Source organism: Taurulus bubalis (assembly GCF_910589615.1).
Source record: "Taurulus bubalis genome assembly, chromosome: 7".
In the NCBI taxonomy this organism is placed as follows: Eukaryota; Metazoa; Chordata; class Actinopteri; order Perciformes; family Cottidae; genus Taurulus; species Taurulus bubalis.
This window is the reverse complement of record NC_136595.1, coordinates 14,691,869-14,717,139: the sequence shown is the minus strand read 5'-3', so window position 1 is coordinate 14,717,139 and position 25,271 is coordinate 14,691,869. Positions and strand designations below refer to the sequence as shown.

Below are 25,271 nucleotides of genomic sequence, written 5' to 3'. Positions count from 1 at the left end.
CATTGTTTCCCAGTTCTCTGACGTAAATGAAGGCTCCCTTTTCTCTCTTTAACTCCGTTTTACTAAACTTTTCTCACACACACACACACACGCACATGCAATGCATGCACACACACACACACACACACACACACACACACACACACACACACACACACGCGCACACACACACACACACACACACACACACACACACACACACACACACACACACACACACACACACACACACACAGACATCTCTACACCCACATCCGAACTTCTGCTTTTGTTCCCAGGATGTTTAGTTTGCACCTCGTCGACATATTGAAGAGGAGCGAACTTTTTGAAACCAAATGAAAAAGATTACAGAGGTTAAAAGTGGAAATCAACAAAGTTTAAATTGTATCATCAGGCATGATAAGTGTTTGCTCACTTGTCTCAGCTGAACGCCAATTATTCAATCAATATTTCAATCCACAGAAAATGAATCCACTATTTTGATTATTGATTAATTGTTTGAAGTCAAGCAGTACCACACTGTCCCTACTTTGGGAGGATTTGCTGCTTTACTTTATTTCATGTGATACTTGTTGCTCAGACAAAACAAGTTATTTCAAGTCAGCTTGGATTTCAGAAAATTGGGAGGGTCTTTTTTCTTCTTTTCTGACATTTTATGGACTAAAATATTAGCTGATTAATAGAGAAAATAATTAGTTGAAACCATACTGTTTTAGAGTTAGTGCTGAGATGATTGTTTTTATTTGGGAACAAATCTGCTAAATATACTTTGATATCAAACGCATTTAAGGGATATATAGCCTAGTCTAGTTACAACTAGACACTACATTAATCTAAAAATTCCAATAAAGCTTTTGAACAAAGAACTGCATTAATGTCACTCAGAGTCTTTAAGTTACAGTCACTTGAATCCAAGGTGAACTTTGTGTCATCCTTATGAAGGCTTTTCTTAAACTTAGCCTCTGAGACAAAACATTGAAACTTTAGGATTATCGTTATTAAATTATCGTCCATGCACCCTTGTTTGTGACGTGCTCATGAGAATCATCAGGGCCGAGAGATTTAAGGAACTTTCCGTTATGTATGTGAGTGATACAGAAAACAAGCATCAAGGCCAGATGTTATCTGATGGGGCGATGACACAGATCCAGGGTTAAAGGTCAACCCACACACATGCTCCCTCCTGTTTTCTTTCCTTGTAGCGTGGGAATTGGCAGAGAGGGCTAAAGCCTCACACCAGGAAGGAGGCAAGAGGTGAGGAAGAAAACAGAGCAGAGAACACTTTATGTGATTTGCATGCATGCCTGAGTGTGTGTGTGTGTGTGTGTGTGTGTGTGTGTGTGTGTGTGTGTGTGTGTGTGTGTGTGTGTGTGTGTGTGTGTGTGTGTGTGTGTGTGTGTGTGTGTGTGTGTGTGAGTAAGGGAGTTCAGGGAGTAAAGGGGGTTTGTTTGCTTTACACCTCAAACCTATTGTATATTGGATCTGAAAGCAGAAGAAAAACACCCTGCTTCCCTCTCATCCAGCCCCCTGCCAAACACAAACACTGTGTGTGTGTGTGTGTGTGTGTGTGTGTGTGTGTGTGTGTGTGTGTGTGTGTGTGTGTGTGTGTGTGTGTGTGTGTTATGTTGAATTATCACCGAGCATGAATGTCTTCGGTTCGAGTGCAGCCAGGGATCTTAGTTGGATCTCTCCCTTCCTAATTTCTCTTCTATTCGTAATAAAGGCTTAAAAATGCCCAGAAATCCTTTAAAAAAATGCTGTCCCACTAATACATAAAATAGATAGTTTGTATCTTGGTAACATTGGTGAAATTGCCATGACTAATATAAATATGACTTTTTAGTTACTATTTCACTTCTTACAGTAGTGACATTACTGGAAGCTCTTCAGATTGTCACATACGTAGCTCAACATCAACAGCAAAAGTGCTCTTGAGCAAGGTAACCAGCTGCTCCCTGAGTGGCTAAATATGTGGAAATGTACCATATGAGTTCATCACTGCATAAGCAATGACTCGACACGCTTAGTTCAGCATGAATATCGCTCAACACAATAATACAGGAAATAACATTCAGAGAAACTGAAGACAAGATCATGAATTGTTACCCGTCTTTTTAGAAAATATTTCCACTGTTATATACGGTCTTATTGGATTGAAACAGAGTGCCACACCTCCATGAAGAGCCAGTTTCTCTTTCCATCCACCTGACCAGCCACCGTGGATCGCTCTGTGTCCAACATCAACATCTGATCTCAAAGCAACTCATGTCTCTCTAAATATAGCCAAGGGGATGGAGGAGAAGGTTGCACAGAGTCAAGCCAGCTGCTGTGTTATTATTTTTCTGTGGGACCTTTGACCTACAGGCAGAGGAAGGACTCTTAAAAATGGTGGGAGGCTGTACATTACAAGCCTTGATCCATATCCTCGGGAGTTGGGAGGTTGGAGGTTGGCCAGAGCTGGCAGCGATTCGTTGTTTGGTCAAAAATACTTTTGCAGGGCAGTTGTTTGCTGTCTCGGGTGTTTGAACTGTGGTGCTGCGGTTAAAGAAGTCTGCCTCTGAACAAACTTACAAAAACAATGATTAATTTGAGCAGACTGGTCCTTTAAATATGAATGTGACTGGGGTAGTGCTCAAGTGCTTAAATCCTTTGGAGTGCTGGGCGCCTCAAAGGTTGATTCACTCCTCCGGATGGGTATTGATCGTGGAGTCTATGTGCAGTGATTAGCTCTGTCCGTCCAGCCAGGGAGAAATCCATACAGTGGCTGATCAGCATTAACATGATTAGAAACTGGTTAGTAGGGTGACACACTGGGCCAGAACCACACACACACACACACACATTGCAAGTGAAGTGTGATTATAGCCCCAGCAGTAAAGATCTAGATTTAGCTCCGGAATCGACCTGAAAATCAAACAACCTTACATCACATTGGTGCGCAACTGGACAGGCTGGTTCGGAGCACGCACGTAAACACACACGCGCACACACACACACACACACACACACACGCAAACGCACACGCACACACACACAGTCTTTGCCCAGCAACAGGCCATGCCGAGTGTTCCTCTTATCATGTTTATACTGCACAAATTGGCATCTTTCAGTATCCAGCGATTGAGCCCGGCAGTAAGGCAGGAGTGTGCCTTCCTCTTCTAATTAGCTGAGGAGCAAACCAGGAGCAGCCAATCACATCGCTGGTCAGTGTTTTCTCTGAGTCTTTCTGTGCCTTTTTTGTCTTAATTGTTTTTAGGTGCTAACGACTGTGACTGCAATGTCGATCGACCAGCTCTCGGGCCTAGAATTATTCCCGACCCAATGCTCGCACTTCTGATTTTCCACCAAATAAGAAACTGTAACACAAGGGATGCTATGAAACACGCAAACAAAGACACATGTCGGAAACCAGCTGGCTGAGCTTGTGGACGCAGTGGGATCTCTGTTGAGGCGTGTTTGTTGTAGGAAAGCCGAGGAGTGACTCAAAGAACTACGAGCAGAGGCGTCCTGAGGTTAAGCGGGTTGAGGCGTCAGCAGGGAATTGCGTGAACAATTTGGGATCAAGTCCAGTGAACAGCCACTGGCACGTCAATATTTCCTTTCAGCACTCACCCAGGGTCAAAAATTACTTTCACAAACTTTCAGGACTAGTATGTGTCTTTTAAGTATTCAAAATGAGGGGTGATGAATCTTTCTAGAAATATGTATATATACTGAAGATCTGTGGATCTCTGCTGAAAAGAAACCCGAGAGAAAAAAAAATCCCTGGAGTGGAAACTGGAGGGATGTATGACATCATCATGACATCATTTGAGACAGCTGTGGGGCAACACTACAGCACATCTGTGAAATGGCAAGGATCCTGGACGAGAGACTGAATGAACATAAACAGATAATAACAGCCGTCTGTGAACATCAGACAGGTCATTCACATCTGACACCAGACACCATCTTTCAACAGAGACAAGTTACGCCCCCCCCCCCCCCGCCCCCCCCCCTTAAATATACAAGCACCTTTTAACATGTGATCTAAAGGTCCAATACTTAGTTCCATACGTTTGATGGAAATTGAGCAAACTCCATCCTCTGAGGAGGATTGTGAGATTGAAAGCTCCAGTAAAAGTGGACCTGTAGTTGAGATTCTTTCCTCAAACTATGTAATTATTATTTTGGCGGGTCAATAACTTTCCAGCCTTTGGCAGGTGAGCGGCAAAATGAACTGCCTTATAACATGATCTTCTTCTGTGTTTATAATCCAATTGATTTCCAATTAAACTAAAAAACTCAGTTTTTCCAGCCATCATATTCAATCAAAGAGGAAAAACGCCAGCGACTCGTGCAGTATGAATAACAGATTTAATGTGAGATCACATTAAAGTTAATATTTAAACTACAAGTATTCATGGAGTTTTGACCTCTTCAGACTGCAGAAACCCTTCTGCATGAACCTTGAAGTGCAGTAGGTGAAGTTGTGCAAGTCAGCCTCAATCATCTCCAAGTGATTTGGGGAACCACACAATGTAGGAGATTATAACCCATTGTATTGCATAAACGCTTGTTTTGGAAGAATATGTATTGTTATGCAGGATTCAATGTGGGGAGACACAACCACCTTTATCAAACCCATCAGATCCATATCGCCAATATATAGGATACAAAAGGCAAGATATGCCTGTGAACAGTATATTTTTAAAAAAGTGGAGCCGGGGATCGAACCACCAATTCTCTGATTAAAGGATGACCCTGCTCACCACTGAGCCACAGTCACAGTTTTCAGGCGGTGAGATAAGTCTATCCAGCTGCAGGGGCAAAATGAGACCACTGATACAGTCAGCTGATACTCATAACTGTCTCTGACTCACAGAGCTAATGTGACTCTTCGTTTACATTACGTTGCAACATGCTGGCAGCTTGCTGTGACATTTGACCTCATGGAGAGTGAGCTGTGCGTCACAGCGCAGTGTGCTGACATGAGCTGAGGCCCTGAGGGTGGGCCAACCTGCTGTGACACCACCAAAGGTCACATCTCATTTCAGAACTGTTGGGAGGGACAGGCTGTCTGCAGACAGCACAAAACTATCAGACAGTACCTGCATGGAGGCTACATGAGTTAAACTGATATTTGGCTCCAATGTTGTCCTTGAATTAAATATCAGATATCAGCCAGTCACTGGTGTCCTGATCTGATGATGGTTTATATGTTGGAGGTTTCTGTTTGTCCGGAACCATAAAACACAGTTTAAATTCACTGAATTGCTCATAGAATTATGTTAAATTCACTTTTTCAGGTAACACCAGAGATGAGCCCCAGCATTTCTTTTGCCAATAGTTGTAAGGAGTCAAGTGTTATCCTGCTTTTTAAAAGCTGCTAGCTCGATACTAATCTCATCAGTATGATTTAGAGTTTTTGTGGTTTCAGGCTGTGAGTTTCCATACATATCTAAGTCTATAAGAATGAGAAAAATGGAGTACACAGGAACAAAAGTACAAAGTAACTGACCGCAGTTGTGTCATCAAAACCATGTTTATAGTACACTGCTCATTCCTACTGGTCACTTCCTGCAGCTGCATCAAAGTAACAGCCTGTCAGTTAAGACAGATTATTGGTCTTTTATTATTAAGCAGCTGGAGAAAAAAAATCGTTATTTAGGTCAGTTAAGCTTTGACTTAGGTTATAAATGGTTGTATATTTTTACATTAGATTTGTCAGTAGATCAGTTTCACTCAAATTGACTAGATAAAGATCTGTAGGAACTGACTTCTCAGACCTCACACACAATCGGGGTTAGCAAAGCTGTTCCCAGAGCCTTTCTTGGATAAGTTTCCACCTAGACAAAAACACAATTAACTTTTCGAGGAAAGAACGAATTTGAAGAACTTTGGAATCAGCATAGTTCAAACCCTTGTTGATACACCAACAGGAAATATACAAGTGTGACAATTTAAGAATGAGAGCAAAGACAATCTGAGGTACTCAATACAACAATATAAATATCAGCACAAAATATCTGTTATCAACAGTTTGAAAAAAGACGTGCTAACCGGAAAAATACAAATTGGTTGACATCTTACGACTTAGTGACGATAAACAGTGAGAAACTTTTTTTTTTGTACTTTGGTTTGCAGAAAACGGGTGTTGTTACTTATTCAAACACTCAGCTCTTTATAATTTATTGTATTAAATGAATCTAGTACTCTAGTACAGTAATTCTATCACAGGACATAGGTGATGATAAATCCGTCTGTGCGAAAACAACAGCATCAAACTGGCAATAAACAGATGGCAGGTGGCCGACAAATGGAAAACCATTAAAAAAAGAATTGGAATTGAATATATTTTTCAATAATAATAATAAATTACTAATAAATACACAAATTAAAAAAATAGAACAAAAAAACTCTATCATTAAGTATGGGTAATTATGGGGCTTAAAGTGCTGAGCAACTTTGGTGACTAGCAGAATCATTGTTCTCATTATTACGACGAGATCGATAAGCGGTTAGCTCCCCTTATCCCCGTATGAGTCAAGCTGAGCCGTACTGGGAAGTAGATCATCATGAGGAAGTCAGAGGCTGATGGCTTTCTTCCTTTGCATCATCGTCTAGTCTATAGCCGAAAAGAGCAATAATAATAATACCAGCCTGTACTACGAACCAAATTCAACATAAGCAGGATATATGTTTGTTATCCGGCTTCACTAACCCTAAAACCGCAATTACGCTAAGTAGTCACGTGACGGAGGTTATCAACTTTACCAACCCAGGGCAGTTTAGCATCTCTCCTCCACTCAAAACGCTAGTCTCCGAGTGTTTTGAGTGTTGCCCTGAATACACTTTTGAATGTAACCTGTCTCCTCGGACCCCCCTAGACGGCTAAGCCCTAATGTTTATGACATGTTCAGGCTACTGGATCGCTCTGCTCGTCCAGACACGCAGCCACATCATGGTAGTACCTTGTAGACTTCACTGTTGTTGTCAGATCAATTCAAATTCAGTCACGCATATGCTTCACATAGATAAGGAGGTTGTGTATCTAATTGTATAATCAGCCCTCTTATGTTTAGATTGGGCCCACTTACGGAAATAAAAAGCTCACCCACGGATTCATGTCTGCCGCCGACACTGACTCAAGGATTCACAATCTAGCTATGAGCGTGTTCACATAAAAGAGGGGATTCTTGCAGCATATGACTAATCACAAAATGGACATGTCTACTGTCAGCTGTGCAGGAGTTGAAAACATAACGGCTAAAAGCAACACAGTTGCAGATGCCAAATGCAGGAGGGACAGCAGGCAAAAAGCACCAACTGTGTGAATGCAAAGATTACCAGGTTTATATAATTTGACTGCCCCCTCTAGAGTTTGAGTAATGGTATACAGATAAACAATGAGGAGTCCAACATGGGGAGTCAATTGAGGTAACTGTTGAATCACCTCCATCCTATTTATTGTGTATTCCGGTAAATTACTGTGTTGCTTAGATTTATTCTTTGGTTATTCTTCCAACTGCAATACAACTCAGTTAACTGAGAAAACATAACTACACCAGACAGTAAGTGTGCTGACTGAAACCTCACAGATGCCGTTTCATACACAGCCAACTCCTATGTCTTCATAACACTCAAAGCAGAAGCTAAATACCTTCACGAACTGATGAATCTCTGTTTGTCAAAACTAACTGTAAAACCTTTGACTTCATGTGGAAAAGCAAAGACGATAAAAGCAGCATGTTTCTGTATCGGAACTAATGGAAACTACACAGGGAACAGGGTTAAAGGGATTTGGACGATTTTAAAGTACACTCTACTTTTCAACGCTGCTTTTTAACTGTGTTATTACACACATGTGGTTGATCCATCAGGCTTATAAATACGTCAGACTCCGGGCTCATTAGCAATCTCCCTTTGAAGGTTTTTTATTAGTGGGTTGACGTTATAAAGACACTTTGATCCCCCTCCCAGCCCAACAAGGCTGATGTCGTCATAACTTTCTGAAAGGCCGGCTGCAAAATGAGTCACATTTCGTTCAGTGACCCTTAACTTAGCAGCAGCTTTCAGCTATACTCGTGTTGTACTTGTGTTGTGTGTACTAAAGCATGAGCGTGGGGTAAAAAATATATTATTTCTAGAATAATAATAATAATAATATTACTTTAATTTTATATAGCGTTTTTTCAAAATGCTCAAAGATATATGATGCTTTAATTTTTTTTTATATAAATGCTATAATTCTTTGAAGCAAAACGGAACGCTTTTTAATTGATGAAGCAGCATTAAAAATGATAACATCTCATAAAAAAATGATTTAGTTCTGAGAAGTAAAAAGTACACATTTCGTTCAATCTGTCACGACTCTGACCCTTGACCTTACACCTGTGTGTAATTTTGACAATACATCAAAAGAGACTTAATCTTCTCTCTGATCTCACAACATAAATCAATCTGGATGGAAGACTGCAAAATCACTCTGTTAGTCGTGAAAATTAATTCTACATGCTTGTGAAGAAATTATTTGATGGAAGTTTTACCACCATAAGGTAAAAATATCAAATAGGTTCCCGTAAGCTTGAGTGGCACAGACAAAGGATAGAGATGAAATGAAAATATCATCAAATACCATCAAGTGCGCTGAGGTCACTTTAAACTAGTAGCACTGACTCCATGTACTGTGAGTCGAGTATGAATGAATGATAGGAATATCATGAAAGGATACAAATGCAAGGCCACTATAAATGTTACATGCTAAGTATCACTGACACATTATGAATCTTATTAGAAATATATTGCTTCAGAGGCAGATATTCCATAAATTATACAAGGGTCACTGCAAGAATAAGTCTTGCAATAAGTCATACATTTCTTTTGAATAAAAAAAAATAACGTCATAGTGATTTTAGCAAAGCTTATTGAAGTGTTTGTCAGAAAAAAAGAATGATGAAACTGTTTTGAAAAATAATAGACAGCTGTGTGTTTAGAGTTGTGCAACTATAACATCTGGATTAAAACCATATCTGGCCTACCGCCTGCGTTTCTGCACAATGTCGATGGGCCGGTTGACAGCGCGCGGGGACCCGCAGATATTCCCATTCCTCACTTTGAGATAGCGATCCTGGAACGAGGGGGCCAGGTGCCCACAGTTGGTCGGTAAACTCATGTTTGTGTCTGTTTCTGTCTCCCTTTGGCTTTTTTCTCCACTAATCCTCCTCTTCTTCTTCCTCCGGGCGCTCCTCTACTTCTCGGCTCTTGTGCGCTCTCTCCTCTCCCTCCACACCAAGCCAGGTTTCCATTGAGTCGCAGACAGACGGAGGAAAGCCCTCCTTCGTGTGTTTCAGCGGCATGCCTTCAGTCCAGAAACAAGTCGAGGGTAAAAAGAAGGAAGAGGGATCAAAGCAGAGTGGGTTTTAAAGAGTCATTTCCTCAACGCTGCTGTTTCATGCGGTTTGGAGTGCTGAACACGGAGAGCTTCAGCTGGCGGTTTCAAATCCACATTGAGGAGTTCAGTGCTGAACTCTCTCTCCTCTGGAGACATACACTCCTCCCTCCTTCCCTCCCTCTCCCTCTCTCTATGGCTCTCTCTGGCTGCACATGGACCACTGAGGCTTTAAAAAAGACATGAACTATGAGTGAGTGTATGTGCAGGATGTGTGTGTGAGAGAGAGTGAGAGAGGAGGGGGGGGGTCTGTGGTCGTAGTAATTGCCTCATGTGTATGGGGTTGTGTGATTGTACAGTGTGTACGTGTGTGCGTGTGAGAGAAAGAGGGGCCGCAGAGAGAGAAAAAGAGAGAGAGAGGTTTATATGCACATGTGGTAAATGTGTGGTGTATGTGTGCACTTAGAAACAGGGAAACTCTCTGTGGCAGTGTGGCAGCCTCCTGTGGATTATTTAACTGTTAACAGGCTCAGCAATACACACGCACAGGCACACACACACACACACACACACACACACACACACACACACACACACACACACACACACACACACACACACACACAGATCATATGACAACTCATTCATGCATTTCCATTTGTTTGATATAGTTTTATGTTCTTAATAATGTCTGTAGACCTTATACAGAACATTTATGGCAGCAGGTTTAATTGGAGGATTCACAGGACGACTTGTAGCTCCAACCTGCAGTGTGTTTCAGCAGAGAAGCACGGGTACGTTCACCAGTCAGGCAGTGATGGACTTGAACTGGAACTGATGAGCTCACCAACTAACCACTTCGCTGCTGTCGACATCGTTGACAAATATTTGTCTTTTAAGAAACAGGGAAAACGGCAGAGGCGGACGTGCTGGCAGGCCCATGAACGAGGAGGTGGGGTGCGCAGGGCTTTAAAATGTCAAGCATCCACTTCCTACTCAACTTAAATGTGCAACATTAAGATGCAAGAACTCACCTTGATTATTCTAAATATAGATCGGCAATTCCGGCATAATTCCATCTCCTGAATCACTAAAAGACTTGACCTACAAACGAATGACGCTTAGCGACTTCTATTGCGCTCTTGCAGTTCATATAATGAACACAGAGACATTGCAAGAAAGCGTTTAGCTCATCAACTCAGACCCCAAGCAGCATTTCGTATCATTCCACAGATCAAGAACTCTTCAAGCTCTCTGGTCACAGACCTTAACGGCATCAATGACACCTTTTAAACTTTTACTGATCCTTTTTCTGCTTTGAATCCTAATCCGACATACCAAAAGTAACGTTTTTGGTATTTATTTTTCAATCTTGAAGCCCTCAATTTATACCCTGTAGCTACTGAGGCTCTGTCAAAATGTCAGACATTTAAAACATTTACTTGACTTAAAAGCGGTGACATGTTGAGGACGTGGAAGCAGAGATGTGTTACCTTTCAGCTGTTCTCTCAAATAGCCAAAGTTTATCAAGTTCATCGGAATGCCTGAACTCGTTCTACACTTTAACTCTATATGAAAAGGGGTTTATTTTAATTGACAAACTTACTGACCCAGCAACATTTCTTTTTCATTTAATTCCAACACAAAGTTTTGATTTCAACACAAAGTTTTTGATTTCAACAAATTTAGGCCTTTACCATATACCAGATTTGAAATGCTATTTGCAACTGTCATTTACTGGCTGATTTGTATAGCAGCAGGGCGATATCAGATGGCACTGGCTGTGAGCTCCTGTCATTTAACTTCCACACTGAGTGAGTTTGAGTACCAGACCTGGGTCTTTGCTGATGGCTCAGCTGTTCAGAACTCACTCTCTGTGAAATGGCATTAAGCTATTTCTTCAGAACTGCTTGTTGAACAGTTGAAAAGCTTTGGAAAACATCCCTCCAAACACACACCTCTCTGATGTTAGACTTGTTTGGATAGTCAAAGAGATCATTATCAGTCTACTTTTCCTTGACGTTTTTTTGATTATAAATAGTTATATTGCCAGCGGGTGTTTTTAAAGGCCGCAAACGTCAGCGCCCCATGTGCCTGCGCACTATGGCCGACAGAGAGCGTTCTCTATATTAAAACATTGCATGGCAGGAAAAAGGAGGCGAACAATGTAGGCTTTACATATTTGTTAGATTCAATTACTATCCTGAACTACTCTGTGTTCTGAGTGACAATCTCACCTTTAGTGGAACTGGGTCAGACACAAAACACATCTCCCTGTTAACCACAACAGTCTCGTATAATGTAGGGGTGCAAATATTCAACTATTCGAATACTCATTAATTGGGTATTCGGTTTTCAACTTTGATTGTCGGATATTCAAATGTTCTTTTTGTCAACCAATCAGGATCACAAACATGCATTAAACCCATCAAACATTTTGGGAAATGATTCTTTTTCAACAAAAAATAAAGAAATAAATAACAACACTTTAGAAATTACGTGAAACTAACTGAAGTGATAGATGTTCATTTATGGGGATGTAGCTCAGTGGTAGAGTGTGTGTGCTTTGCATGTATAAGGCCCTGGGTTCAATCTCCATTTTAGGGGCGGCTGTAGCTCATAGGGAGAGTGGTCGTCCTGAAACCACAACGGTTCGATCCCCATAGTTTGCATGTTAAAGTGTTATTGTCCAAGACCCTGAACCCCCTGTTGCGCCTCACGGCAGTCCACTGCTCCTTAATTACTAAGGATGGGTCAAATGCAGAGAATAATTTCCCCACTGGGGATTATTAAAGGACATAAAATAAAAATGAACAGAGCAATGTCTGGCTGAGTCCTCCTTCTCGCATCCTTTTATGGAGACTAGCCAAGCTAGAGCCCTCGTCGCCGTTGCTTTTGTTGGGGCACAACCCATTGCGGGGCCCAGGCCGAAAGGGCTGAACGGAAGCCTCCGCAGGCTTCATTACGTGCGGGCTTGCAGCCGGACAGGCGGTGTGTATTACCCGGAGACAGAAGCCTCAAAACACCGCCGTTAGGAGGAGAGAGAACAGGCTCTGAGGGACTTTGAGGGGCTTTTCAGCTCCCGAGACGCTGAGCGCAGACAGAGGCGTGTGTGAACCGGTCACAGGAAGCGTAAATGCAGCACTGGTGGACTCATAATAAAACAATTGTGTTTGAAAAAACATGTCCAGGGAAAGGCTCTTAGTAAGGGACAGGAAATATGCTGCTTTAATAACACGAGTCTGTGCTGCCTATGGGCGACTACCGAGAAGTCAAAATGCTCCAGAGCCCAACAAATGTATTCGGGGAAGCCCGAGTGCATTGTCCACATCACTGTGAATGCACCAATCCGTTCCATTGCCGCTCCAAGTTCCTGAGACACCAAAAGGGGAACTTCAGTATTTGACTGGCCTCTAGGTGCCGACCCTTATCTGAACCACTGCACAGACAAGTGTTAACTGTCCCTGGACATGCCTCCAGTCACAGTTCAACACCTGTTTGGCGATGCTCTGTCGCTTACTTATGTGCACAGAGTGGGGAATGCTCATTGTGTGTATCTGGCCCACGTTTGCCTCCTCACTGTAAACTGTCTCTTTCCCAAAGAAATCCCTGGTGGGACCATTTGCCTCAAGGAGACCCTTAAGAGGAGGTACTGCCTTGCACTGTGATATGGTGATGTATGCAAGTCTCACTTTCAAAATTGTTTCTTGTAAACTTTTCTAGATCTGATTTTTGTGCTAAAGTGCTGACTTTATTTTAAACTCGCGCAGTGGAATAACTGATTATTCACAGACAGACTAAGCAAGGACTTACAACCAAAAACCCAACTTTTTTTGACCAATATGTTACACCAAAAGCCATGGAAGGAACACATATTACATTTTTCATATTTGTGATTTCCAATATCCCATTGAGCTGTTTACCATGTTTTGATTTTTGTCTTAGTTACACTAAACTGAAACCCTAGCTGTACCCCTCCCAACATGGTCTCCTCCCTCCTTGTGCAATGTGCGTGTGAAACATGTTGGACCACAAAACAGATGCCGGGCTGGAGGTTTGCTGAGAATGAGAGTGTGGGAGGCCCCTGTGTAACCAAATCCACCTGCCATATGACTTCTACGGTCCAGCTGGCAGCTGGCTCTAAAGACAACATACTGTCTGCTAATGAGAATAAGCTACCAGTGGAGAGTGTGTTTAGGGGTGTAAGAAAGTGCACAGCTAACTGTTTTCGTCCGTCTGTATACAGTTTATAGTGATACACAGTATCAAACTTATATCAACCTTTTATCAATCAAAATATCAATATCAGGCTTGTTTGCAATTGATATGATGGAAATTCCCAGCTAGAGAAACTGCCAGGAAAATCATTATCAATTCATGTAATAGACACGTTCACTATTTTTACAGTCCAAAGCTTATTTAGACTTTCAAGTTGGACTGCTTCTTCTTTAGCTCCCACAAAACATACAATCTGCAGTTACAGTTGACTAGAATGTGTTATTTAAGAGTTTAGTGTCTCTGCATTTGGTGGTTGTTTGGCTTTAATCTCTATTTGTCCGAGATTAGTTGACCAAGCAAGCGTCGGTATTTCCAACAACACCCACACTCGTTAAAGTTAAACTGTTCTATCGAGGACATCAGAGAATGTTGATATTTAGCTAATGTGAGTAAAGTCAGACTGCTGATTCAGTCTGCTGAAGAAGGACTGACTATCCAGCAGGGGTCTCACTTTGCCTAGAAACCGTTGACATTTACACACAGGAGTGAAACACAGACACACACACTAAGCACAACCACAACAAAGCAAGGACAGAATATGCAGGTTCAATATGACTATAGCAATTATGACGACTATTTTCTTTAATTTTTCATTGAAAAAGTCAGAGGTGCGATAGTGTGAAAGATGACATCTTTCAACCCTCTGTCCAACAGACCACACCCTCTCCAGCATGAAAAACCCTAAACACATCTTACACATCTCAACTTCAAGAGCAAAGCTGACTCAAAATGCCTCTTAACTGTTCCACGGCTGCTAAAACGCAACACCGAATTTGGCAACTTGACCTGAAAGTAAGCAATTCTCTGGTGGAACAATCAATATGGATTTTGTGTGTGTGTGTGTGTGTGTGTGTGTGTGTGTGTGTGTGTGTGAGAGAGAGAGAGAAATGAGAAACACATGTCACATTCACGTGTTATGTGATGCCAGGCTGGCGGGGCTGAGGAACTATTCCAGGCTTGGGGATTTTATTTTGGGGGTCTGTTATTGCCCCCCCTCCCCACTCTGCAAATCTCCTACTGGGAATGCACTATATGATAAGCTGGGACCAATATGGGACTGAGCAGGCTGCCTTAGTTAGGGTGATCTGAGAGTCTTTGATCCAAGAGTGCAGGAGCAAATGCAGGTTGGATTTTTTTTTTTTTTTTTACAAAACTATCTTTACTCTTTCCTGAAAATGACCATTTGAAAAGTCGATGCAGGATTGTATATGTTTTACAAGTCAAAAGAGCAGTAATTCAGAGGGGAAAGCAGTTTTGAGCACTGTTTTTAAAAGTGCTCTTTTTCTTTAACATAGCAGTGCAGTCATAGCAATGCATTGAATGAAGTAGTTCTCCCTCTGTGTGTAATTGAAGCCTTTTGTGCTTCATTTACAGAGCCCTGCCCCACCGGCCAGCTCACGGCTCTGCACTGCCCTCTTATGGCGGCTAAAGCTGATAATGCTGACAGATTATACTATCAGAGCTGCAGTGTTTTTTTAGATTCAGAGCAAGGAGTGTGCATTTACTCTTATATCTAGCATTGGCTGGACATGTTATATACATACAGATACTCCACCACTCCTCTTACATGATGTAGGAGAGCAAACATATAATAACATTCAGTATAATGAAATAATAAATAACTTCAACACTAAATGTGTAAACTCTGTAAAGGTAGATTAAAGGCAAGCCAGTCTTCACCAGATCGTTTAGTTCGCCAGCATGGTACTAACACTATGGGCCGTTTCTACTTTCAGTCAGGCAAATCCTGCTGTTTGTCTGAATTCTGTATAATCTTATTTTTCCGGTGCCTGAGGCCCATTCTCTCCGCCTGCTTCACTCGGCGCCTCGCCCGTCTGCTTCCCAGTCGCCGGACAGCTCTCACTGCCTGCCCCGCTCCACTGTCAACTTTCAACACATATTTCTTAAATAAAGTTGCTTGTGAACTTTTGCAAAGCTCTGTCTGAGTTCTGCTTTTGGGTCCTAACTCCACACTGGGTTATCCTTTCTTTGGGATGTAGAGCAGGTAAATATGTGATGTTGAAAGAATAGAGAGTATACGGCTAAAACTAATGCAATCAAACACAGCGGCCCAAACTTCATTGATAAAAATGTAATTAAGTGGATGAAACATAAGAAACACCTCTCAGAATTACAATTTAACAGCGGACTAAACAATAACTATGAAGTCTAATCATCGCCTCTCTAAAGCAGTTTGAACAAAATCACTGTATCAGACTGCATGTGTTTTAAATTAGTGTACATAATACACTAGTAAAAGTATATCATTAAGTACGTATTGTATTTTGATATTCTTTCCCGTCAATGGTTAATACCACGTTTTAGCCACAGGGTGGCAGCTTTGCTGTACTCTATACAGAAAAAACAATATAGGTTGTCTTTACTATAATCAATCCATACTAACATGCTTTTAAAAATAAATATATGTTTGTTAGATAGTTCTATTTTTGTGTGTATATAATTGACAACAAATGGGCATGGGCCTCAACTCAAGTTACTAGTCTTTTGTTATTTTGCCTTCTAAAAGTTTTTTCAACATTGTAAGATAGAGCTTTTTTCACCATTATCCCTATTTAATGCTTCTAGTTTCAAATGGATAAATTGTCTTTTTCCTTTTTAGATTTGGTACATCTACATACCTATTCAACCAAGTTTTGGTGGTGTGGTTAACTCTTAGTTTACATTTGTATGAATGAACCTTGTGGTCTTATCTGCAATTCATGAATATAATAAAACATTAATAGTTTATATTCATATAGAGCTCAACTCCACTGGGGACTCTAACCTGCCTCGTTAAACTGCTGCTTTAATCCGTAAATTATCTGGATATTTGACAGTTTCTGTCGTGTGTTAGCATGAGTCATTTGACCAGGGAAGTCACTCTGATGAAATGCCAAATCATGATTTGGAAACATTTCTGACAGATATGCAAAGTTACCAGACAAGATTGTTTATGTTTTACACATCTCAGCATTTTAAATGTACCCGGGAAACTCCAAAGTTGTTCACTTCAAGAAAAACAACCAGATTTGGGCTTTGGTTTCTGTTTCAGAGACAATATTAACTCTGCTTGTAGCTGTGAAAACTAACTTTTTCCTCTTTGAAATTACATTTCTTAGTCATTTGAGGGAATTGTTGCATGGTGATCAAGAAACTTCCAGCATTGATAAATGTTTGATATTAAAACTGCATACTTTTTAGCATCATCTTAGCTGGTAGGTTTGAGTTTGAATGGGAAAAGCCAACATTTCTAGATACAGCAAATATAAACAACAACATCGCAATAAAGAACCAGTGAAATCAACAAAAAATGCTCTAAGATTTGACTCTTTATCATACACACTGCTTTTGTCAGGCAGAATATATATTGTGTATATAAATATTGTACAGTTGCAAGTGGATGTAATTATTTTCATTATTAGTTTTCTGTATATTTTAATTAATAAAAACTACATGCCACATCTGCTAAAAGCACCATAGTAGAGTATGTAGTAGTACAATCTAGTTCTGTACCGTATCATTATCAGTTTCCCTCTTCTTTTACTCTATGCGTGTTGCTGTGGGTGATGGCAGGGAGGACGTGGCCTGTGTGGTCATGCTGGAATGTGGTTTGGGAGGTTCAGTCAACCACTGACCCGGTATCAGTCTGTAGAGCTGGGCGGTGCCAACTAATCCCAGCCCAGTGTGATGCTTTGCAGGACTCAACAGGCATGAACACAGCGAGAATACACAAAACATATGCATGCAATGGGAACATGCATGTACGTCTAACCTGACAGACACACACATACATACAGAAGCAGAGTGTTTCTCAGTCGTGTAAAATGATTCAGTCTCTCATTGTACAATGGCAACAACAGGCAGGGCTATCTATTCACCAGCATCCTCTGTCTGCTCACATACAATGTCTCAGGCACAACATACACACATATAAACACAGTGTAAGAGAAAATGCATTATTCACAAATTGAGGCACTTGCACTTATAGAAAATGAATGTCTCCTTTCAGTGTTTTGTGTTCACTTAGCACAGCTTTTGTCTCAGGGTCATTGTGCTGAAAACTGTCTCTGGGAGACTTTCAGCAAAAACAGGAAGTCTGTTGAATGGAACTTGCCACTTGGGTAAAATGCCAGCAAATATAAAAACATTGCAAGTCACACACTAGCCTCAAAAGTCAGGGTGCTCGATGACACACATCTTACTATATGAGCCCATACAACCCTTTCTACTGTGCAGACTTCCATTAGCAATATCTATACAATAATCATGATGAAAGTTTCCTCATCAAATCTTCTCCTATCAGGTTTCTTCAATCTGATGAAGGTGTTCCAGTTCATTAAAGGAACTGTATTTAACATGTGTTAACATGAATATAGCATTAAACAACGATTTGAAACAAATTCACGCTAACCTGCCTTTTCTATGTCTGTTACAATAAGACATGCTACTGCTACATGAAAATACAAAGTTGCTGTAATTATGAAAAAAAGACGAGCATCAACTGGTTGTAATTACAACTGGAAACTCTTCCTACATCTGAAATAAGTTGTAAACCAAACCGACACACATGGCTCGTATCAGTCAAAATTCCTCATTTAAGTTTCAGTAATGAAACCCAAGTATGGTGCTGTATCTTCAATATACAGTCATTTAAACCTTATTAGACCAACTCTGCAATTATACATTTTGTCTTGAGTTATCTGATGACGTCAATGTTTGCAAGTCATAAACATGGTAATCTTTCCCGTCTCTACCATCCATATGATGAGCATCAGTGACATTTTAATTATAGTGATACTCCACTTTCTAGTCCATTTCTGCCACTGAGTGTGTAATAGCTTTACATGCCTCCAATTAATTATATTTGCAGTTGATGTTTTTTTTTTTTTAAGACACCAAACTACATTTTAAACATAGCATTATTGTTTGGGTATTTATTTGAATTACTAGGAAGATGAATATCATTCTTCCACATTTTCTCAACTCACTCTTGCAAATGATGTTAAGTAAAGTCAAAGCTTGCGTCTTTTCATGACTACAGTATTCAAATTAGATCATAACAGTACCCACTTATAAAACCCTGTAATTCCAGTAAAATCACTGAATTAGTGTTCTGTTTAAAAATGAACTTGTCTAAGGCTGTTTCACAGACAGTGAAGCTATCATTCCAGGTATGTGAGCCCTGCTGCAACATGCATGAGCACTCCCTCTCATTTATAAGAACGCTGAAAAGATGCAGGATGCATAGTTTAGGAACATACCCCAAGCACGAGTGTCTCCGACCGTGTCCGAAACCAGTCGGCGCCCCTTTCCTGGCCAATCGGTGTTCTTTGTTCATTGTCCTTTAAGCTTCCGTCTCATACGTGACACTAAGTAAGTAACTCACTTACTTATATGAGACAGACACTAAGCTAAACATCTGAACTGAGTCTCCTGTGGATTCTTCACAAATCAGTCCATTATTCTTCTGATATGATCCACCTGGTTGTTTTGGTTGGATTCCATGAGGTTGGTATTGCGATAAACCATAAATTTCTAGGTGAGAAACGAAAACAAAACTGACACATTCAGGTGGAGGACAGATCTGATTTGTCCTCAGTGCTTCAGAATAAATGAAAAATCGTTCAGGAACGTTGCAGAGTTCTCCCACTGAAGTCCCAGGCAAGCCTCAACAAGGCTGACTGGAGTATGATATTCAATTAGTCTCTCCAGGAGGAAGAAGCAAAGAGGGAGTTGTTGCAACTGAAGACTCAGCTGCATGGAACAACTTTCCACAGTTGTCTGTCCTCTCTTACGAATTTGTTGTTGTTGTAAACACTCAAAGTAATCCAAGTCGTGACATTGACTACATTCCTAAAAGGGACTTCAGAAGCACAGCTCCACATTGTGGACGAGCTCTGGAGAGAATGTTAAATACTTTCAAAGTGGGTTTGTTACTCGACTCCTGTCAGTCAGTCGCTCTGTTTGCAGGAAAGGGGGGTGGTTGAGTTGTTGCATGAGAGCAATGATACGGCATAGCGTCCACGAGGGTTGACCTCTTCCTCTAGTAGTGTGAGAGCATGCAAAGTCCCCGGAGGTCGCTGTGGGAGCTGAGGACAGCCCACCAAGTCCTCTGGAGCTGTTGAGAAGTCAGTTTTCCACAGGATATCCAACGCCAAGACAAATAGACAAGAGCGCAACGTAAAAGATTTGAATCAAGTTTAAGGCTGATCTTCTTTTTCAGCAACTTTTTTTCTGATATCTGAGACAAAAACTAAACTTTGAGCGTTGAGCCTTTGTGAGCTTTGAGAGACTGAAAACACTGTGATAGCAAGATAGTTGCAGAGGAACGTTTTGGTGAGTCTCAACTTGCTAAAGGGAGGTCTGACTCTACTGCGTGGCTGCTGGGTGTTTTTGTGTCTGGCAGAGCTGGCTTGGCTCAGCCTTCATTGACACGTGAGATCAACGGCCCGCCTGACCCGACACCCTCCTTCTGCTGCCCTGCAGCTACATAATTACAGGGGGATATTGTTAGAGTTGGTGCTGAGCAGGGTGGCAAAAGAACACAAGCTCACATTTACAAAAATTACACATAGAAGAGTTTATTTGGAGCTTTAGCGTCACATACTGCTCTAAATTTGAGCAGCAACTAACAATGATTTTCATTATAGATTAATCAGCTTGTTATAAAGTCTATACAGCACACCTGTGGTGCAGGTACAGCAGAGCAAAAATTAAAAAGATTCAGGTGGAATATAATGATGCTTTTAGAATCTTGCTAAAACTTCCCAGATGGGCAAGTGCAAGTCACATGTTTGTGACTCATAATGTTCCCACTCTTCATGCTGTTTTGAGGAATTTCATGTACAAATTTAAATGTCGACTGGATGAATCCGAAAATGTAATTACAAAAGCCTTGACCAAGCCAACACAGAGTGATACAAGGTATTTTTCTTGTCTCTGGAAGCATTGGAACAAGTGTCTGTATGTTTTTAACCACGAGTGACTTTTTAACTAATGATTATACCTGTGTCCTTGTATTGTAGTGTATTGCATTTTATATATTGTTGTTGTTCTGTTCGTTGTTATATGGACTTACGAGTCTGAAATAAAAGAAATATATATATATATATATATATATATATATATATATATATATATATATATATATATACATTTATATATATAAAAAGGCAAAAAAAAAGGAAATGCCAATTTCCACTTGATGGTCTTGATGTAGTTTACAAGCAACAAATCCTTTCACTTGAGGCACTAGAACCAGAGAATGTTTACACTAGTTGTGTATGAATAATAACTGAAATGATAAATCAGTTATTATTACCATATAAAATACATTAGTTGCCAGTGTCAGTCAGTTTTATTAGGATAATCGTCTAATCTCCAGTCTAAATGCTAAAAAGGAAAACTGAAGACTTGGCACAACAACCAATCCTAATATAAAATAGTTTGCACACACCCAAGACAGTTTGTAAAGATCCTAGGGGATCCATAGGAATGTGTTTACCTGAATGAGAAAGGTAGTCAAAAAGTGAGTGAGAAGATACATTTCCCAACACTCATTCACTTTTCACACATTATGTGACAGTACTGTAAGTCAGAAGCTAAAACATAGGATGGTGCATCAGCCAGTAGAAGATTTACTCAGAAGTGAGATAACAACCCTGCTAAAATGATGTGCTTGAAATAAAGAATGTAAAATATTTGTTATCGTAAATGATGACATTTTCATCTGCCATGTGTTTTCATTCCAGACTTTTCTTATCATTTTCCCAAGCATATTCAAACCTCAGGAAAGAAAAACATCATGAATCCCTGTAGTGTCTTTTAAATCAAGGAGGGGCAGTATGACAGACTGGTAAAATGCCACACCAGTAGATATACAAGCCTTAATATAGATTTGGCTACGGCACCAGTTCTAGATCAAACCAACCATGTAAGTGTTACCATCCATTTTATTTTCACATTGCTTACACCAGAGAGGAGTGGCCATTTTACTTCCAGGGCTCTTGTTTCTCACTATTAGCACTTAAAGTTTGGGTTCAGATAGTGACACTTGTTCCGTCTCAACCACCACAACCACTTCCCTGAGCAGGAGGGAACACTGCAAACTAGAAAGAGGACACTATAGAAATACACCATTATATTCAAAATGTGGTACGTGTGTCATGTGGTCGGTGAAATTATGTGAAGCACATTATAATAACAACAACAATTTATTATAAGTAAGACCAGGACAAATAAACAGACATATGAGCCTGATATAAAAACTTACAATAGTAATATTCTTATATGAACGGTCCCAGCTCATTAGGATCCATACCCTTAAGTAGTGCCTTGATTTACCAAAGCCTTGTGGAGAATTTATCTTTTATCTTTATATTACTTGTGAATTTGGATTGTTTTTATACACATACTCAACTAACTCGACTATTTCACTGTGCAAATTTTTTGAAAATGTTTTATAAAGCTTTTACAATACTTGTGGTTTATATAAAGAGGTTTAAACCACACCTATGTGTATTAAAAGTGCAGCATAAATTAAGTTTGCATAATTTCCTGACATCTGTGGATCTATTGTAGAGATCTAGTCACTCATTTTTATTTTCTAATTCTGTCAAATATAGGTAAAAATGGCCAGCCAATATACAAAGAAATAGACCTAGTAAACTAACGTTTTAATAAGAGTGTAATTGTATCTTTGGTCATTTTAATTTTGATCTCCATCACCATAATTTACATGTGATTAAGTTGTTTGTTATTGTAATGGTAATACATTGTATTATATATAGACCTAATATATATAGTGCAATAAACTCTACTCAGTGAACTATTACAACCTTTCCTCTGGTCGTCACTCTTCTTTGTTGCCCTCAACCTGCCAGGGTTATAATTCCAGTAATATTACATTTGCTTGCTTTTACTCTTTGTCACAAATGATGAAAATTGGTTAACTTTAATTGCTTTTTTTCTGACAATGACTGAGTTAGATTGGCATGGTAACTTTTCTCATCAGAATTTAATAAGAAATGTGTTGGTTGAACGGGCTCGCGCAATAACTGGATTATTATAAGAGTTATGAGAGAGAGCAATGGTGTGTATGATGTCTGTGGTACGCTCTATCCAAAATAATTCTGATGGGATTGCCACACTCCATCATATATTATTATCAATATTTTTCTCGGTTTTCAAAGGTTTATCAAGACCTAGATTGTTTTCCTTTAGCTTTCCTTAATCTTATGTGTATTTAATGTATGTGAAACTGGCAATACAGCTCGCAGTCAAAGAGATCTCCTAACCCTTGTGGCGACAGCATGTTATTAATATCAAATGACTTAGGACAACATTGTTGAGATAGCTGTGGGAAACACTCTCTCAGTATTACAGTTATCTTAAGGGTGACTGTGGCTCAGTAGTTAGAATGCCCGTATTTCAATCAGAGGATCAGTGGTTCGAGCCTGAGCAAAAATATTTAACCCTGAATTTCTCCCCATTGCTGTGTTTACGGTGTATAGAGCAAAAATGTAAGTCGCTTTGGATAAAAGCGTCAGCTAAATGTAATGTAAAGATGAAATATATCTCTCTATTTACGTTATCTGTTTGTCTGAGCACTTGATTTAATATCATTGCACTGTTGTTGTCGTTGATTGTTGTTTGTCTCGCCTAACGTCTCATGTCTAATGTATGCACCTTCCGCCTAGAAAAATTTCTCGTTTGTGTAAACATTCCTGGCAAATAAACGGTTTCTGATTTCTGATTCTGATTACTTGTATGATAGTTCATCATGTGATTACATAAAAAAGGACCAAACTGTTGTTAATGCTCACATAATAATGTTCTACAAATAAAACTGTTACAATTGTAGAAACATTACTCTTTACTGTGTTTTTACAGACAACCCTGATAAATGAGGGTTTTCGACAGCACGGTAAATTTCCTTTCCAGGAGTTTCCTTCAATGGCCTACAGGTCATGGTTGTGTACATGGAAAATCAATTTCATACGTCACTACCCGACAGCACTGCCTTTTCTCACAGTAACATGGTTATCTATTAAAAAAAATCTGAAAATGACTTCAGAAAGTCACGCTGATATCTATACTTAACATTCTGTTCTGCAATTACTAATAATCTCCACCCACCACACTGCATATGTCTTTTAAACATTTAAGACATGTCATTTCAATTTAGGCATTTTTGCGACTAAATTAAATTAACTTAACTTTTGCTGACGTAAAAGAGATGCATGCTGTCTATTTTCAGTCATGAGGAACAAATGGCATTAAGCATCAGCCTTGTGTACTGCGGGGAGGTGTTCATAATCCCTTTGAATTCAGCTTTGTCTCTGCTGAACAGAATCCTCAGGTCAGAGACACGCAGTCCAGCTCCTCCTAAATGATCTTTTCTCCTCACTATTTGAGCTACCCTAGGCCTGCTGAAGCAGCACCGAACACCTTAGGCACAAAACAAGACCCTCTCTTTCATTGCAAGAACAACAAGGTCCATTCAGATGACACCGGTCCCGACTTCAACAAAGTCATGATTTCCCACAGTTACCTTCTCATCAGACAATGGGCCTTTTTTGCCACGGAAAACCCATGACACACATCTTGATGACGTGAAAATGCAGCTTTTGTTACTCGGAGACATGCCCCTTTACCTTTATCAGCCCCTGAGACAACTTGAGTGCATCCAAGTTAAGAAAGGTGCCAAAAAGACTCTGAAGATGGCCTCTGATGGCCTTCAAAATGTATATATTTTATCCATGTACAACTACAAAGAGAGAAAGTCTTGTGAATCCTGATTAAGTCAAATCCGTGGCAAAGGTTTGTAACTATTAATACTACCTGGGTGTGTGTGCCAAGGTGAAGCGCCTCTGCAGAGCGATGCTGCGGTTCATGAGGAGCTTGCGGAACAGCAAAGGAGAATGCCGGGGGGAGTTTCGGGGAGAGCTGCAGGGGGACATCCTTGGGGATCCACAGGGTGATCCAGACGTTGACTGTGGTTTCAGCTTGATGGGCTGAGTGCTGCTGAGCGGGAAGGAACCAGTCTCCCCAGAGCTTTCCAAGAGGGCCTCACTCATACTGCTGTATTAGTGTTTATCAAAACTTGGTCTCTTATGCTGATCTCCTCGGCAGCCCTCGCAGTCCTGTCTGATAGTCCAGGTTGTCCATCTCAAAGCAGCAGTATTATTCAAGTTAATTCACATAGTCAAAAACAAGTCCGTCTTGTAATGATGCACTACATACTCAGAGACACTTGTGTGAGTCTCTAAACTCTTCAGATCCACCTTCACCATGCAGTTTAAGATTCTTCTGTATCTTTCTCCACGGAGCTTCGTAAAAGCACTGCTGATGGACATGGACTTGAGTGCAGGAGTGAGCCCTCCCCTCAGCAGCAAGCTCTGTTTACATAACAGAGTCCTGCCTAAATATGGCCAGGCCTGAATTATTGCGTTGTTAGCTCGTACCACGGGTGAACTAGCAGTGTCCACCACTCCCTTCATTCAGGAGTAAACTGGAAACCGCCAAGTGCATCAGTTTACATTTGTTTCCTTCCTCATCAGAGCACAAACATTAAGCAGTGACTTTAGCTCTGCCTGTGTAAACACAGGCTAACCCTATGTTG

At 40.4% G+C, this 25,271-nt stretch overlaps 1 protein-coding gene across 3 annotated transcripts in view; it reads right to left on the bottom strand.

Moving 5' to 3' along the window:
- Window positions 1-24,726, bottom strand: part of pde4cb (phosphodiesterase 4C, cAMP-specific b) — a gene marked incomplete at its 5' end in the record, with an annotated part of 47,660 nt that extends 22,934 nt beyond the window's left edge. Inside the window, one exon of one of the 3 annotated variants that reach the window (XM_079221411.1) lies at window positions 24,491-24,726. In XM_079221411.1, coding sequence (XP_079077537.1) covers window positions 24,491-24,726 — 236 coding nt within the window. Of the gene's footprint in view, window positions 1-9,020; window positions 9,155-24,490 lie in introns of those variants that run through there. The other 2 variants (XM_079221413.1, XM_079221412.1) reach the window with 2 other exon arrangements.
- Between the last annotated feature and the right edge of the window lie 545 nt (window positions 24,727-25,271).